Source organism: Lycorma delicatula, chromosome 1 (assembly GCF_047948215.1).
Source record: "Lycorma delicatula isolate Av1 chromosome 1, ASM4794821v1, whole genome shotgun sequence".
Classification (NCBI taxonomy): Eukaryota; Metazoa; Arthropoda; class Insecta; order Hemiptera; family Fulgoridae; genus Lycorma; species Lycorma delicatula.
This window is the reverse complement of record NC_134455.1, coordinates 273,379,157-273,398,378: the sequence shown is the minus strand read 5'-3', so window position 1 is coordinate 273,398,378 and position 19,222 is coordinate 273,379,157. Positions and strand designations below refer to the sequence as shown.

At 30.3% G+C, this 19,222-nt stretch overlaps 1 protein-coding gene across 2 annotated transcripts in view; it reads right to left on the bottom strand.

Annotated features, from left to right (window-relative positions):
- Positions 1–19,012, bottom strand: part of rb (adaptor related protein complex 3 subunit ruby) — a 179,014-nt gene extending 160,002 nt beyond the window's left edge. For both annotated transcript variants that reach the window (XR_012758107.1, XM_075377954.1), the window contains exons 1-2: positions 18,863–19,012; positions 2,074–2,231 (exon numbers count right to left, since the gene is read on the bottom strand). Coding sequence is in view for 1 of the 2 variants with exons in the window: in XM_075377954.1 (XP_075234069.1) it covers positions 2,074–2,207 (134 nt within the window). In the remaining variant the exon portion in view is untranslated. The remainder of the gene's footprint in view (positions 1–2,073; positions 2,232–18,862) is intronic.
- Positions 19,013–19,222: the final 210 nt, after the last annotated feature.

Here is a 19,222-nt window from a genome sequence, read left to right as displayed (position 1 = left end):
GAAAAAAATTGAAATAGTTTACTGGGCTCTGGTAGGAAAAGTAACATTAAATAAATCATTAATGTGCAAAAATCAAACTTGATTGTCATACCTATACATTAACAAAATTATGTGTTCAATTTCATTTAAAATACTATTACAGAATAAAGATCCACTATTACACACTTCTCTGGTGTGCTTCAAGTTCTCAAAATTTATCACTTGAAGAACCATCATAATTGAATAAACCTGAATACAAAACAATAGTTTTAGACAATTTTAAACACAGTTACAAAGAGTAACAGATTATTACTATTTTTTTCAGCATATTTATTATTATTCACTTTGCAATTCTGTTTCCAACAACAGCTAGTTTATTACAAGATTTTTAATTTTATAGTATGGTTAAATTTATTTATATATATTTTTACTTTCCCATCTCGATAGTACTTTAGCAGAGCTATTACTCTAGAAGATAAAGTATTGTAATCAGTCCAATTTGAGCATATGTGGTTTTCACTCAATCTTGACATTTTTACACCTATGGAACCAAAAAATCTGATGTAAATTTTCCAAATGTTAATATTTGTATGTACATGTGTGTGTTCAGTGTCCGTCTCTAAATCACCTTATATCTCCAGAACTACTGAACTGCTTTTATCAAACTCGGTCAGATTACTTCTAGGTTAATGCCATTAAATTTTTAATTTAAAAGGTCAAGGGGGTAAGGCTGTAATGAAAGGTCATACTCAGTGTCTCAAGATTTTGCCTAATTAAGGCCATATTTTTCTTAGGCACATTTGTTAACAATTACAAAGTAACAATATTTGCAAAAATAATTTTGCAAAATTGCATTCCCACCCTAAAAAATGCTGTTATATTCGTCTGCTATGTTGGTGAATGATAGAATTAAATAAATGAATAATATTATTTAAAGTGTAAAAAAGTAATTTGGTCTGGCTAGGTCTCAAACTCAATCGCCTGGTCGACTTGGTACCTAGTGCATTAAGCCTTGCAACTACACTAGTCTACTGACTGTACAAGTGAAATTTGTTCTATGTAAGTTGTGAAATTACATTAGTTTAGTTAGTGCTGATGGTTGTTACTAGTACTGCCATACTCACGCGAATTAAATAGAGTATGTGTGTGTGTGTGCTTTAGTTAAAATCATTAAATCAAATAAACGAAAAAAAATATTATAATTAAATAAAATGATAAATATTTTTAAGTAAGTTGTGTGTGTATCTGTTTGTAAGCCATGCGCATTAGAAACAACTGTGTTGTCAGCTTTTTTTTGTGTTCTTCACAAAATGAGCAAAACCAATATTTATATATATATATATATATATATATATATATAATTAATCCATTATTTCATAACAGAAAAGAATACATTAGTTTGTTGACTTGCATATCTAGTTGTCTTTTTTTTTGGATGTGGTATGAAAATCTCTGTAACAGAAGCGACATCAGTCAGAATGGTTTTCTCTGAAAGAAATAATGGTAACAATACAGTCAGTTCCAGCACTGAACTATATTTTTGATAGATAACAGGAAACACTTTACACTAGTAAGCACTAGTAAGTAATTTGAGAATGGCATTTTGTTTTTGGAAGTGACTTTAGGCAGTAATGTTCTAATATACAAGACAATTTCATTTCATTGCTATCAATTTATAACTGAATCAAAAAGTATAAAAAACTTGTAATCAACTGTGCAGTGCAGAAACTAATTAATCAGTGAATGTGGTAACCATTGTTTTTTGTTTTATTCTATAGTAATGGCAGTAGTTTTGACTTAACTTTTATTCATAGATATAAGGTTCTTGAGATTAAAAAAAAATCATAAAACCCAGTCATGAAGAATATTTTTTTACAAAAATGGCAATAACTTTTATAAAACTTAAATTTTTACTCTGCAATTAATGTAAAATTTGAATTACTAATGATCAAGTCAGCAAATTTTCAGTATATTAAAAAACATCAAAATACAATACGATAAACAATAATGTAATACAGTATAAGCAAGTAAAAAAAATTCATTAGGATGATAATGACAATAATAATAATTCATAAGAAACAAATAGTGTGTTACTTTTTATAATCCTGTAGTTTTTGGAAAAAACTTCCCGAAGCTGGATCAGTAGCATACTCCAGATCCGAAGCAGCAGTACCAACTGCAACACCAACAGGTGGTCGATCATTACTGTAGGAATTGTTGTTAGCCATGCTGGAAAAGCTTTCACAGAAAACCTAGATGAAAAATGAAACAAGGCATTTAAACTTCAGTAAGGAAAAAAATCATCTCTGAAAGTAATGTAATTGTATCTAATATATGATATGATCAGTGTTGTTACAATATTTATTCAATCCAAAATGCAGAGTAAATAAGCAGCTTATTCCAATTTTTATTTATGAATAGCTCATGAAACTAACAACTCACAACATTTAGAAAATAATCAATAAACTATATTATTTATAAATAATGTTTTTTTTTTTTTAAATTAAGTGTACTTTAAATTAAGTGTGTTTTTTAAATTAAGTGTAATTATGGTACTTTGTATATTAAAATAAGAAATAAATAATAATTAATAAGTACATGATACAAATTTTCATCTAACTTATTAAAGAGAATATCAAATTACTTTTCTATAAAATCTTTTTCCACCAAAATATTTGGGATCATGATATTTTTTGGTTAACTGCCAAAGATGTGTTAGTGTACTTTAGGTTCATGTTTCATATTAAAACTAAGCTATTATTAAACTAATATTTTAAATTATCTTTTTTATTATTTAAAATATATACATTTTATGACTTTATGGACATTTACAACTACATATATGACTCACTGTGAAACTTCAGCCACATTTGTTGTTGCTTATCCTGAGCAAATTATTATAATTTGGCAATTTACAGCTCATTATATCACAATTTAGAAAATGATCTAATTTTTATGACCAATAATTAAATTTGATTTAGTTTTTGTGACTTTTGTGTTACTGCAACAAACTTATAACAGAATCTTAAAATAGAAAACTAAAATGATTAATAAATGAAAGGCTTGGCTAGTCTAATTACACATACATGAATTACATTAAACAAATTTGGCAAATTTACTAAAAAAATTTTTCTCCTGAAGTGATTAAACATGGGGGAAAGAAACAGAACAAGTGAGAAGAAAAAACTATTAGAATAAATTTCCATATTTAAATATATAAGACGGTTAACAATTGTATTTTCTTGCTGTCAGAAGCAAGAAGGGGATCCACTTTCATTTTCTGCTCAACAAAAACAGTTTTAGTTACAATTTATTTAATAGCAAGCAAAAGTTTTCTCTGCAAGCATCCAACCAGAATTCCTTTTACCATATGCAGTACATTAATAGGAAATAAATATTTCTTTTAAAATTTATTAATATTAAAAGGAAATAGATATTTCAGTATCAATACTAGTTGCCTGCTAAGGATGAAGACTACTTAGGAGGAAATAAGCTTTTAGCTTAGAAACTTTGTAGATTCACTTTGGAATTCTTTAGACTAATTTCATTATGCATTCTTGCTTATGAAATTCTATTGCTAGATGATTTTCAAACAGAGAATGCTATAAATGTTGGTGGTTTCACATAAGCAGTAGCTTTTTACGGCACCACAAATTAATAATGGAACCAGAAATTTTCTGTGGGATTAACATTTGGGTTTTGGCTGCCACTAGTCTTGCTAAAAATCTATAATACTAAATTCCTTCCTGATCACAAACAATTCATGACTGATTTCACTATCTTGTTATGTTTCACTATGTATGTTGTGGGTCTTCATCCTCTGTTGAAGAGTGAGTTTGGTTTTCTTCAATGCCACATTAACTGTATATAATAATTTTTATATTAAAATATCAAAATGTACTTCTTGATTTATAATCTGGATGGTAAAGCATTAACTCTTATTCTTACAATCCACTAGCAGATTGCTCCCTTTGTTTTTTTTTCTAATATTTTATCAATTTTTATAGCTGATGAAACTTCATTTGTTATTAATAAGTGAGGTAGTGTTCATTTAATTAAAGACGATAATTTACTCTTTCATCCAGATTCGGGTTTTGATTGATTCACAATACTTTTTCAAATTCTTGTATGATCATATGAGATAAATCACATTTTTTACTAATATCCCAGTCGATGTAACAATTTGTGTACAATTTTTTTTCTTATATGGCCATTGTACAAAATTGGTTAACTCAGTCTGAAAATACCAAGCTAAAGAATAACTGATGAAATAAATAAAAAATTAGGATTATCCTTCACTCCTGAATGAAACAGCTCAAACATAAAACCAAAGTGAAATACAATATAATGGAATCATCTGTACATGAATGATCCCAAGTACAAGATCAAGAATGTGAATTTGGCTCCAGAAGTGAAAAAAAGGGTCAAATTTTTTGTTTTACTTCTCCTCTTCCACTTACATGTTATATTAACATCCAGAACACTTATATTGTTCTGGAATTTTCCAATGGTGAAATTGTGTATTTTTTTTTACAGGAGGTTATGAAATGTCAAAACCTCCAAAATATCCTAACAGCAAAATTTAACCTGATCATCATACTTTCCTTATATAGTAGACTGTATAGAGCTGTACAGTAGAATTATACAGCCAGGAAAGTAATATGATAAATAAATATCATACGTGATAAATAATACATTTTTTCAGTAGAGATCATAATATTTTGTTTAGAACAGAAAAAAGTTCACAATTTCCATTGTTAATAAAATGGTGACAAAGTAGATTTTACTTTTCACTAATATCTTTAAAAATAAATAAGAAAAAAATAACAGAACATTTACACAAAATGGTAAGAAATGTGAGTGCAGGCTGATCATTTTCATAAAGAATATTAATATGGATGACAGAAAACATAAAATTAAATCTTTATGGATATTTTTGTAGTTTAATATAACAAAGTCTTTAAATATTTGTCAATAAAAATAAAAGTAATATTGCCACAATGAGAGAATGTTTGGCTTTCAATATGGCTATGTGTCATATTTTCTTTAATGTTATTTTTATTAAAAAATATCTTAAAATTTTTTTTGTTAGGCTTATGGATCCCTTTTGATTTAGCATAAATACATCCACAACAGACGTTTTAAATCTTTCAGACATAATAACATAATGATCTCTGTGTATGAGTTCATCATTTACTCATTAAAAAGGAAATAGTAACCCATCAGGATATTCAGTGGTTAAATTTGTTATCACAAAATCAGTTGACTTTTTAAGTCAAGAGTTCTAAGGATTGAGTCCTTGTAAAGGCAGTTTGTTTTATATGAATTTGAATGCTAGACTGTGGATACCGGTGTTCTTTGATGGTTGGGTTTCAATTAACCATGTCTCAGGTGTGACATGAGTGTGTTCTGGATTACATGTTTACTGATACATTTACACTTACATTGCACTACAACTGCAGCTAAATCAGGCCTGGCAAGCCAGTAGCGGTAATTGCATTTGCCCACACATGCACATACACACACACACACCCAGACGTAGCTGGAAAACTGGTTGGAGAAAACAAACAAAACAAGAAATACTATGTATTGTTCCAAAGTTTAATTTAAGGTACCGTGAAAATGTCACTAACTGACAAAAAAGTTAGATGTATGTTTAATGTTCATTCTATAAAGTACCCATTGATATTTTATAATTTAACAAATGTATTGATATTTTACCATTGGACAATTGCATAAAAAGTTCAACTCTTTGAACAATATAGAATTCATCAAAATTGCCTTAGTTGGTAATTTTATTTTTCTTCAAATTAAAAATGAAAACACAAAAAGGTAAATAAAAGGGGACTGAAAGTCAAAACTTTCCTTCTTTATAAACAGTTTTTTAATTTTATTTCTGTTACATAATATTTATGAATGATGTTACATTAAAATGCAAAAGTACCCATAAAAATCTGAATTTTGTTATTTCCTATTTCACCCATTTTTAATGTAAACATCTTACCTTCTGCTGCATTTAATTCAAAAACTTCACATTTGAAAAAACAATAAAGATTGTTTTTGAGTAAAATCTTTCCTATTTTATATTACATTGTCATTTTTATACATTTATTTAAAATTTCATAGATTTTTTGAAAAACTTACAAAATGCTACTTAGTGGCATTTTAAATAATCAAAAATTGTGCCAACATGTTTTCTATCAATGAATATAAATAAAAAATACAAATTATAGGAAAAATTCAGCTATTTTATGTGTGTGAATTTTAGTGAAGTAAAAACCAGTGGAGGCTGAACTAATATGATTTTATTACTCACTGAATGATTAAAAACATTATTTTCTATTTGGTGATCTTATGCTCCCAAATTACTGGTAAAGTGAAATTTTTTCTTTTTTTTACATTTTTCTGTATTTAGTTTTATAATTGTAATTTCAAAACTTTTATTACTTAATTTAATGTGATTCAAATTTTATAATTTGGAAAAGAAAATTATGCAAAACAGTCATGTGTAATGTGTTTTGTTTTTACAACCAAATAAATTTCTTTTATATCTCTCATATCACTTTTCACGGCAATATGGTAAATCAGCCTTGTTATGGCGTACAGTACCATTATGTAAGGCAGCTTAGAATCATTTTTAACATTTTATAGTTCAAATTACTTTGCTTCATTAGTTTTCCTTCAATTTTTTTCTAGCTCCTTTTTTAAAACTGAATTTTTTGGATAACTTTTTGCAATATACGTTGGTTTAACGAAAGCATTAAGACCAAGAAAAGAATAAAAAGATTAAGAGAGGATGATGAATATAAAGAGAGAAAATTTGAAAACCAGAGAATGTGTACACAAATTAAGATCAGAAGAATTTTATTAAACCAAAGAACGATTAAATGATTGGCAACAAAAAAACAAACAAAATGATAATCAACTCCTAGTTACGGAGAATATTGTCCGACAATATCAGAGGAGTAATGAACTAAAAGAAAAGAATTTTTTGCAATTTATTAAAGATCGGGCATGTGTGCCTCAGTGTGTATGTTGTTCTTGTGAGTGTATATTTTTTCAGTCACTCGGCAGTTAACTTTAATGCAGATAAAATTAAACAAAAATTCCAGAATAATTAAATAAGATTACAGTAGAAAATGCAAAAATAATTAAATTCTAAATTATATTTTTAATTAATATTAAATAAAATAATCAGATGTTTCACCAAATCTATTACATATACTCATATGTAATAATGCCTGTTAAATTATATATACACATTTTTAAAAGTACATAAAATTTTATTTCACTAATAACTTATGATTTTTTTAAAATTATTATTGAATTATTTATTCTTAAGTTATTTTTACAATCACGGGTTAATAATTATTAATAAAGTAATATATTTAAAAAAAAAAGTTTTTTTTTTGTTTTTTTTTGTCTTCAGTCATTTGACTGGTTTGATGCAGCTCTCCAAGATTCCCTATCTAGTGCTAGTCGTTTCATTTCAGTATACCCTCTACATCCTACATCCCCAACAATTTGTTTTACATACTCCAAACGTGGCCTGCCTACACAATTTTTCCCTTCTACCTGTCCTTCCAATATTAAAGCGACTATTCCAGGATGCCTTAGTATGTGGCCTATAAGTCTGTCTCTTCTTTTAACTATATTTTTCCAAATGCTTCTTTCTTCATCTATTTGCCGCAATACCTCTTCATTTGTCACTTTATCCACCCATCTGATTTTTAACATTCTCCTATAGCACCACATTTCAAAAGCTTCTAATCTTTTCTTCTCAGATACTCCGATTGTCCAAGTTTCACTTCCATATAAAGCGACACTCCAAACATACACTTTCAAAAATCTTTTCCTGACATTTAAATTAATTTTTGATGTAAACAAATTATATTTCTTACTGAAGGCTCGTTTCGCTTGTGCTATTCGGCATTTTATATCGCTTCTGCTTCGTCCATCTTTAGTAATTTTACTTCCCAAATAACAAAATTCTTCTACCTCCATAATCTTTTCTCCTCCTATTTTCACATTCAGCGGTCCATCTTTGTTATTTCTACTACATTTCATTACTTTTGTTTTGTTCTTGTTTATTTTCATGCGATAGTTCTTGCGTAGGACTTCATCTATGCCGTTCATTGTTTCTTCTAAATCCTTTTTACTCTCGGCTAGAATTACTATATCATCAGCAAATCGTAGCATCTTTATCTTTTCACCTTGTACTGTTACTCCGAATCTAAATTGTTCTTTAACATCATTAACTGCTAGTTCCATGTAAAGATTAGAAAGTAACGGAGATAGGGAACATCCTTGTCGGACTCCCTTTCTTATTACAGCTTCTTTCTTATGTTCTTCAATTGTTATTGTTGCTGTTTGGTTCCTGTAAATGTTAGCAATTGTTCTTCTATCTCTGTATTTGAACCCTAATTTTTTTAAAATGCTGAACATTTTATTCCAGTCTACGTTATCGAAAGCCTTTTCTAGGTCTATAAACGCCAAGTATGTTGGTTTGTTTTTCTTTAATCTTCCTTCTACTATTAATCTGAGGCCTAAAATTGCTTCCCTTGTCCCTATACTTTTCCTGAAACCAAATTGGTCTTCTCCTAACACTTCTTCCACTCTCCTCTCAATTCTTCTGTATAAAATTCTAGTTAAGATTTTTGATGGATGACTAGTTAAACTAATTGTTCTGTATTCTTCACATTTATCTGCCCCTGCTTTCTTTGGTATCATAACTATAACACTTTTATTGAAGTCTGATGGAAATTCCCCATTTTCATAAATATTACACACCAGTTTGTATAATCTATCAATCGCTTCCTCACCTGCACTGCACAGTAATTCTACAGGTATTCCGTCTATTCCAGGAGCCTTTCTGCCATTTAAATCTTTTAATGCTCTCTTAAATTCAGATCTCAGTATTGTTTCTCCCATTTCATCCTCCTCAACTTCCTCTTCTTCCTCTATAACACCATTTTCTAATTCATTTCCTCCGTATAACTCTTCAATATATTCCACCCATCTATCGACTTTACCTTTTTCGTATTATATATTGGTGTACCATCTTTGTTTAACACATTATTAGATTTTAATTTATGTACCCCAAAATTTTCCTTAATTTTCCTGTATGCTCCGTCTATTTTACCAATGTTCATTTCTCTTCCCACTTCTGAACACTTTTCTTTAATCCACTCTTCTTTCACCAGTTTGCACTTCCTGTTTATAGCATTTCTTAATTTCCGATAGTTCCTTTTACTTTCTTCATCACTAGCATTCTTATATTTTCTACGTTCATCCATCAACTGCAATATATCGTCTGAAACCCAAGGTTTTCTACCGGTTCTCTTTACTCCGCCTAAGTTTGCTTCTGCTGATTTAAGAATTTCCTTTTTAACATTCTCCCATTCTTCTTCTACATTTTCTACCTTATCTTTTTTACTCAGACCTCTTGCGATGTCCTCCTCAAAAATCTTCTTTACCTTCTCTTCCTCAAGCTTCTCTAAATTCCACCGAGTCATCTGACACCTTTTCTTCAGGTTTTTAAACCCCAATCTACATTTCATTATCACCAAATTATGGTCGCTATCAATGTCTGCTCCAGGGTAAGTTTTGCAGTCAACGAGTTGATTTCTAAATCTTTGCTTAACCATGATATAATCTATCTGATACCTTGCAGTATCGCCTGGCTTTTTCCAAGTGTATATTCTTCTATTATGATTTTTAAAATGGGTGTTGGCAATTACTAAATTATACTTCGTGCAAAATTCTATAAGTCGGTCCCCTCTTTCATTCCTTTTGCCCAGCCCGTATTCACCCACTATATTTCCTTCCTTGCCTTTTCCAATGCTTGCATTCCAATCTCCAACTATTATTAAATTTTCATCTCCTTTTACGTGTTTAATTGCTTCATCAATCTCTTCGTATACACACTCTACCTCATTATCATCATGGGCGCTTGTAGGCATATAGACGTTAACAATCGTTGTCGGTTTAGGTTTTGATTTTATCCTTATTACAATGATTCTATCGCTATGCGTTTTGAAATACTCCACTCTCCTCCCTATCTTCTTGTTCATTACGAAACCTACTCCTGCCTGCCCATTATTTGACGCTGAGTTAATTACTCTAAAATCACCTGACCAAAAGTCGCCTTCCTCTTCCCACCGAACCTCACTAATTCCTACTATATCCACATTTGTCCTACCCATTTCCCTTTTTAAATTTTCTAGCCTACCAACCTTTTTCAAGCTTCTAACATTCCACGCTCCGACTCGTAGAATGTTATTTTTTAATTTTCTGGTGACCCCTTCCTTAGTAGTCCCCACCCGGAGATCCGAACGGGGGACTATTTTACCTCCGGAATATTTTACCAAGGACGGCGCCTCCATTATTGCTATGTGAAAATGCAGAGAGTCACATTTTCTTTGAAAAAAAAGCAGCTGTAGTTTTCCATTGCTTTCAGCTGCGCAGTACTCAGAGGACTGAGTGATGTTGATACGGCCGTTTAAGTCGTCCTGACTCACGCCCCTAACAACTACTGAAAGAGCTGCTGCCCTCTTTCAGGAATCATTCCTTAGTCTGGCTCTCAACAGATACCTCTCCGATATGGTTGCACCTTCGGTCCAGCTACTCTGTATCCCTGAGCACTCAAGCCCCCTCATCAACGGCAAGGTCTCATGATTCATAGAGGAGGAATAATTATTAATAAAGTAATATATTTAAAAAAAAGGTACAAAAATAAATAAAAAAAAAGTAGATTCGAATCGATGTGTCTTTCCCTTGTAAGATCCAAATATTTCATTAATTAAAATTTTACTTGGCTATAACTCTGGAACAAATGAAAATAAGTACCACTTATGATATATCTTGAAAAGCTCTCAATGAGGGCTTATTACTACAGTTAAAAAAAGTCCAAAATAAACCATTGTTTAACAGGGGATTTTGGGCTTTTTTGGACAACTTTTGGTTCAGTCAACTGCATTCAAAAGGGGAGCTGCACAACTAGATGTTACAACAGTCCTAAATCCAAAATTTCAACATCCTAAGGCTAATCGTTTTTGAGTTATGCGAGATACGAATGTACAGATGTCACACCGAAATGAATTAAAATGGATTCAGGGAAGGTCAAAATGGATATTGGTTTTGTATATATAGCATTAGATTTATTATCTACTATTTAATAAAACAGAACAAATATTTTTAATTATATGAAATTTGTAATAATTTTTACGTAATTACAAGAGGTTATCTCTAAATTAAAGACCGTTTTTCATTGTAAAAGGTACAAGAAATATAGTGTTTATTCGGAAAACTTATATTTTTTATTTCTTTTAAACTACATACCTTCTCTATGTAATTGTCACATGAATTAAAATAATTATCGTAGCGATACACCAGCTTCAATATATCCTCGTCGTATTCTTCTGCCGCCAGTCCATTTAGCCACTGATTAACAGCATTGTTAAGTTCATCGTTACCCGCGAATACCTTACCAACCAAAAATTCCTTCCATTTCCCAAACAAATGGTAATCAGAAGGAGTTAAGTCAGGACTACATGATGGGTGATAGTAAATTTTCCAACAAAATGTTCTAAGTAAATCACGTGTCGAACCCGCAACTTGCGGACGTGCATTGTCTTGCAGCACGACGACGCAGTCGGTCAGCTGCCCACGTCGTCGATTTTGAATGGCGCGCCGTAACTTACGTACAGTTTCGCATTAGCCTTCTGCATTTATAGTCGTTCCACGTGGCATTATATCAATCAGCAGTCTGCCAAACCGATCCCAAAAGACTGTGGCCATCAGTTTGCATCCAAATGACTGTGGCTTGACCTTTTTTGGTTTGGTTGATGATTGAGGATGACGCCATTCACTTGACTGCATGTTTCTCTCTGGCGTGTAATACGAAATTCATGTTTCATCGCCGGTAACAATTGAATTAAGGAACTCATCATATTTTTCTGTAGCGCATCAAAAATTCCAAAGCAGATCCCATTCGGATTTTTTGTGACGTTCCGTTAAGACGTGTGGCACCCAACGTGCACAAACCTTTCTGAAGCCTAAATGGTCATGAACAATGCAACCAATAACAGTTCTTGAAACATCAGGAAAAAGAAGGGCCAGGTCGGAAATCGTTGAGCGACGTTTTCTGATTTCATTATCGACGCGTTTCAACAAGTCCTCCTTGATTATCGAGGGCTTCCCGGAACGTTCTTCATGTACATTCATTCAGTTATTTCTAAACCTTTCACATCAATTTCGGACGTTTCTTTCATTCATTACATTATCACCGTACACAGCATCCAACTAACTATGAATTTCAGCCAGTAACGTTTTGATGGTTTAAAAAACATATGACTCCACGTATTTCACAGTTGGCGGCAACATCGATTTTCCTATCCATTTTATAACGTAATACCTCACACGTAATCAAAGATACTACAACGCAACAACTTACAGACAACAATGTACTGTGTACATTACTAGCGTGGTCACGAACGATACAAGTTCGCCAACAAGGAGAGAAATTTCCCAACGGTCTTTACTTTAGAGATATATCTTGTATTTTGTTGACAAAGTGTCAAAATTCTTTTAAACTCATTTATTATTTATGCGAGATAGAAGTAAGGGTTTTGAGAATAATAAAATTTACTTTTTAAGTATCTTCTTTTAACAGATAGAAATATTTGGAAACATTCCTAGAGCCCATTCTTAGAAATCTCCTTCAGCTGCTTTTGTGTGCTGGTGATGATCTCTGTTTGTATTTGAATTATTTTCCTTTCAGAGTCAATTTCAAACAAACATGTAAAAAAATCATTAGCTGGTGCCAGTCATATGAGTATAATGGATACTTCAGAAACATTTCATTGGTTGTATTACGTTTTTCTTGACTAGCATAAATTGATGAACTGGCACACCAATGTAAAAGTATCCAATTGTATGTTATCAACCACTCAAATGTTTCCTTTAGACTGTATCCATGTACATTGAATTCTTTGTCATCAAGGATAGAATGTACATTTCCTTATTCACCGATTGGCTATGAGGGATGGATGTAGGAAGCCCAATAATGTGTAAATAGAAAAAAAAAATTTAATGTAACTTTCCTTTGCCTCGTTAAAAAAAAAAATCTCTTAGTTCAAAGAGATGATACAAATTTCAATGACTGGCGTTTTGTCTGCCAATCATAAACAAAATAATCAAGTCTCATCATAAGTGATTATATCGGTACAGTAAATCTTTCTTGATCATTAACAATGACAGGCCTCCTTGCACTGTCATGCACATTTCTTTCTGATCTGCAGGCAACATTTTAGAAGAATATTTAAATAAACGCACCAAATTTTCAAATTATGAAGCACACTGATAATCGAGTTTTGATGTTATTTTCACAAAATATTTCCTTCCACCATACAGAACAAGCTGAATAGTTTTCTAATTTATTGCACAAGACTATTACACACTATTGCATATCATTTATGATATCATAGAAATGCTTGAGCAAGGGGAGCAACTCAAAATTATATGTTTTTTCCCTGCTATTTTATCATATGGTTTTTCAAACATCAATAACTCATGGCAACTTTTGAAGCAAGATGCATAATCTGAAATCTGTACACTTTTCAATAACGAACATTTAGTATTGCAAAAAAATAATAAATATATTCATAAGTACGGTTAGTTATTGCAATAATTAGAGAAGAAACACAATACTGGCCATATCATTTTGTTATGGATGCTGCCAATTTAAGAAACACTACTTTCCCTGCATAGTTACTTTAGTAAAACTAAAGACGAATTTTGGGAAAATTATTGTCACTAAGACATCAATATAAATTAATATCCATGTTTCTAAAATTTCACTCTTTATTTCTGATTTTTATCAATTGTTCCTTCCTCTGTTTTATACTATTACAATCATGCACAACAATTAAATTCCAAATAACTGATAATGTTTTTAATTTCACAGTTTTAAATTTAAATACTTAATTTTTATTTTTATTTAAATATTTAATGTTTAAAAGAAAAAAAATTATATCTATATCTGTATGGAAGGAGTATGAAATTTCACTTTCCAGTTCTTTCTATGTGTACACATTAGATAAGTTATTTCGTATGTAGTGTTTCATTTTAGTCAAGTGATTTTCTCGTAAACTACACAAAATACAATAAAATTACCTCGACAAAAGTTACTCATATTAGAGAGGAACACCTCATTCTGACCTTGGATTTGACCTTGACCTTATTTCAAGATTAACATGATTTTTTCAAATGGTTGATCTATTTTTCACCTCACCAATGAAAAGGGCAGAAAATTTTATATTGAAATATGTGGAATGACCTTAGACCTTTTTTCAGGGTGTTTAATATTAATCATTCCAGGTGATTTTCTGTAAACAACACACAATACAAAAAAATTACCTAAACAAAAGTTACTTATATTGGATAGAAACACCTCGTGGTGACATTGACTTTATTGCAAGGTTAACACAATTTTTTTAAATGGAATGAATTATTTTTGACCCCACCAATGAAAATAGTAGATAATTTTACATTGGAATATATAGCCACACATATGACGTTAGACGTTTTTTGAACGTCATACGGTTAACCATCAGAGATAGTGTTATACAACAGTGTAAAGTCATTTTTATGCTCTTTTCCATAGTTTGTGAGATAAATGGCCTAGAATATAAGTATTCCGGGAATATTGTATGACCTTCAAAAACTTCTAACTCGTACAACACTATCTCTGATGGTTAGCTGTATGATATTAAAAAAAAACATCCAAGGTCGTATGTGTGACCGCATATTCCATTAAAATTTTATGTATTCTTATTTCATTGGTGGGGTCAAAAATAGGCCATTACATTTGAAAAACTCGTGTTAACCTTGAAAAAATGGTCATGGTCTAGTTCAAGACACCTCTCCAATCTGAGTAATCCTCTCTCCTGGGTATTCCTCTCCAATCTGAGTAACTTTTGTTCAGGTATTTTTTTGTATCGTGTGTAGTTTATGAAAAATAATCTGTAGCGATTAAAATGAAACAATCTATATAATAAAAAGTTAACATAGCAAAACAGATTGGTCTACAAGAAAAAAGGCAATTAGTTTAAAGACTACGATCTGGTGTACCGCAAACATTGAATGGAGAATCGGCTGAAAAATAGAAAATAAGATGATCCTACAGAAAAAGAAGTTACTAATTTTATATATAGTATAAAGTATTGTAATATACATATACATACAGTATAAGTACTGCAATACTGAGAAACAATGCTGAAAATTTAATCAGTACACAGTATTATAGTGCCTTGCCAAGATTGAACTATTGCAGAAAATATTAAACTATATCCATAACTTGGTAAAGTGGACTTAATTAAGACAATAATCCTAAACCTTAAAACAATTTGTCTGCACAGAACATTTTTATAAGTTAAAGATTTCAAAAACCTCTGCCTAGTATCATCTCTTAAGTTATTGTTTCAATTACTTGGGAAAATTTTTACAGTAAATTAGAATTTTCTAAAAAGGAAAATTATTTAATAATGAATTTGTTAATAATATTAGTCACAAAGCAGATCTACCTCATTCAATATAAGAAACTTTTGGAATGTAATATTTTACACTGTTATAAATACAGTGGATACTTACGTATTAATGCCACCTCAGCTACAGCTTTATTTAAAAACAAAGTTGTCAATCGGATTCGGTGGAAAATGAACAGTCTCTTTATTAATTTTAATAAATGGTTATTTATATTTATTTATTTTATAAATATAACCAAACTTAACCTACGCTCGCTAACCTTGACTAATTAACACCATAATTTTTTGAGTATTTATTTAATAAATTCAGTAATTGCAATTATTTATTATTTAATTAATCAAAACACTCCTGTTAATTAGTCAAGGTTAGCGAGCAAAGCGAGCGTAGGTTAAGCTTGGTTAAATTATATTTATAAAATAAATAAATATTATTAAAATTAATAAAGAGACTGTTTTGAATCTATGTTAAACTCTATATCTGCCCAGTTTCCACTGAAATCTGATTGACTACTTTGTTTTTAAATAAAGATGTAGCTGCGGTGGCGTTAATATGTAAGTACCATACAGTGTACTGCCTAGATTTTTTAAGATTAACTTCTATTCATATTAATCAGAACAGTAGAGGTTATTTCACATATCTCAATCAAACAGATATGCTATTTGTTGCATACTTACATGGGTTATCAATTTTCAAATTTTGTCTGTTAGTTCATTACACATAAAGATGAATACAAACAAGAAAGATGGTCATGATGTTTTCCTTTCTGTGTCCACATGCCTCTTTGTTGCTTAATGACATGGTCATTGTTAGCTGCATAAAAAGTCAATCAACCCATCCAGTTTGGAATAACCTTGCATCTTAAGTCACTTAATAAGCCTCAGTGTTCTACCAACTCTGTGTTTTGCTTATTATTTACAAAAATAGTAAGTAAAACAGTTCTTTTTTTTACTTATGATTAACTTATTACTCATTTTATTGGCTGTATTTTATTCATTGTCTGGTACAATAAAAAATAAAATAAATAAAAATATATTACTAATATGACTAATAGGCTTTAAATTAATAAATATTAAATAAGAGTTGTGCTATTTACTTTTTGAGATTCTATCGGTACATGCATGCACTAAACTGCACATTCTAAATCACAGTCAGTTTTCTAAATTAATTACATTAGTAGTATAGTTAAAATATGCAGGTAATCAAATCTCTAATGAATGCATTTTTTCCAAATAGATAGTACTAGCTACACCAAATAGCTACTTTCATCACATAAACTAGTATAGATACGAGCCTAAAAGTTGGTGGTTTGTTCAACATTTGCCTCAATTGTGTTGTTTAAAGGAACACTATATGTTTTCAATAGTCTGTGCGTATGCTTACAGGGACAACAAGGTTGTCATATGATTAATTTTGAGATGGTAAACTTGTCTTGGCAAAATTCTCTATTCATATTAAATTATAGCTGATACCAAATTAATATGTTGTTAGATGAGCAGTAGTTAAGAGGAAGCTATTCACAGCAAGAGGCATTCATGTTTTTCACTAGTACTCTTCAAATATTTAGTTTTGCATTAACATTATCTCTGAGTTAGAAAAAAGAGTCTCATGCATTTCAAAGGTCATATTTAGCCTTCTATTCTGACAGGATTTCTATTCAGTTCTGATCTACATATGTTTTTCAAGAAATCTGCCCAGTCTACCAATGTTATGATTCATGTTAAACACTTCCCTAAAAAATTTAATTAATGCATACTGATAACATGAGCAGATAAACAGAATAATTATCTTGGGTGGCAGTTGTGAACCTCCAAACTAGTTTTACTAATTTTACATCATGAAAATTGAGTGGCAAATACTATTCCTGCAGCTCTATCACTGCCTGTTAGGAGTAATCTGCAACAGCATATTGAGCTCATTAGCACATTTTCAAGGACTGTACAGCAATCCTCTATACTGTAGAAATCTCATTACATTTTATTTGCTTTTCATAACCCCCAGCCAATTCAAGAAAATTCATTTGTTTGGAAAAAATCCAATGAGTGCATAAAATGAATGAGGGAGTTAATATTAGTTCATTTACTGTTATAATGTTTAATTTTTACATATGTGGTTTGTTTGCTTACAATCATGATTTGTCTTAGCAATATTTTTTATTAAGGATTGAAATGTCAAACTTTTAAAGCGGTACTCAACATGAAATACTGTAAACAAGAAATAAAGCAGCCTCTTAAAATAGGAAAAATATCACAAATAACATATAAAACAGTATAAATGGTAAACTTTGAACAAACAGGATACTGTTTTCCATACACTAATTTACATTGTGTACAAGATAATACTAAAAATCATGAAAGAAATAAATGTCATAAACCACACTAAAATAGATTGGGTTAGGTCAGCATAGATTAAAGTTACATTATGCTCACTTATACGTTTTGATTTTATACAATTAAAGCACTTTAAAAAATCTTACCACTTACTCATAGTTATGGTGCCACAATTTTGGACAAACAATGAGATACTAATCATAATGGTAAAGTAGCTAAGGTCTTGTTATTACTCAGTACACATAAATGTTTTATGCTGCTTAATTCCTTCTAAATTATTAATTTAATTCACACAAAGTACAAGTCAAGGTGGGAAAAATTAGTATTTCCAGACAAAGTTCAGATTTATAACTGCTACTGTAGTTTGAATAGATAATAACCTGAGCTAATAAAAACTGGTAATCCAAACTCATATCAAGTTTAGACTTTAATATTAAAACATATAGATATAAACTACAATATAACTTTAAGTTACATCACATACAATAACAATTACTACACTCACTAGTACGTATAACAATACATATTAATATAACAGGTGAATAAAACAATAACGTGTTAATGGGGGGAATTTAATTCAGGATAAATTATACCTGCAATTCAATTCATCCATATCTACAATATGCATGGACTGTTGAAGAGATAACAGTGCTCATACTAGCTGTTTTTCCGTTTATTATTGTGTGACTAAACCAGAGACTATAGTACGATAGATGATAGTTCCATTATATATACTTTTGTGTGTGTGAGAATATAATTTCATTATATTTACACATAAAAGTAGACTATAAATTTATCTCGGATACCAAAATATATTCTATATTACCAATTTCTGTAAAAAATCTTATTTTTAACTGTAGTAATTCTAATAATTCATGTTTTTTTTTTTTAAATCCAACTGAACTCGACTCGATTGAGTGTAATAACATTAATAACTAGAAAAATAAAATCACATTTTTAAAAACTCATAACAACCCAATGTCAAAAATATTAATAAACATGTTACTTACGTTTAAATCAAGTAAATCTGCAGATATTTAAAGATTATTAAGATTAACATTAAACAAAATACCTAATATACATTTACTTCTGTACACGGACAGCTATAAACTAACTTAACCTATCACGTTATTGCTAATGACAGTTTATCCAGTTGAAAATTTCCCTAACCATCTAACACGTTGGTTGTAATAGTCAGCTGATTGAATAACTGCTTAAGATTTTTTCTCTTCAATTCGTTGAACTATGTCCATTGAACGTTAATAAGATATATATATATATATATATATATATAAAGTTATTTTAGAGATTATTTTAAAACAGTTTAAAAAATAAACTAGTTTCTATCTTATTACTGATATATATAACTT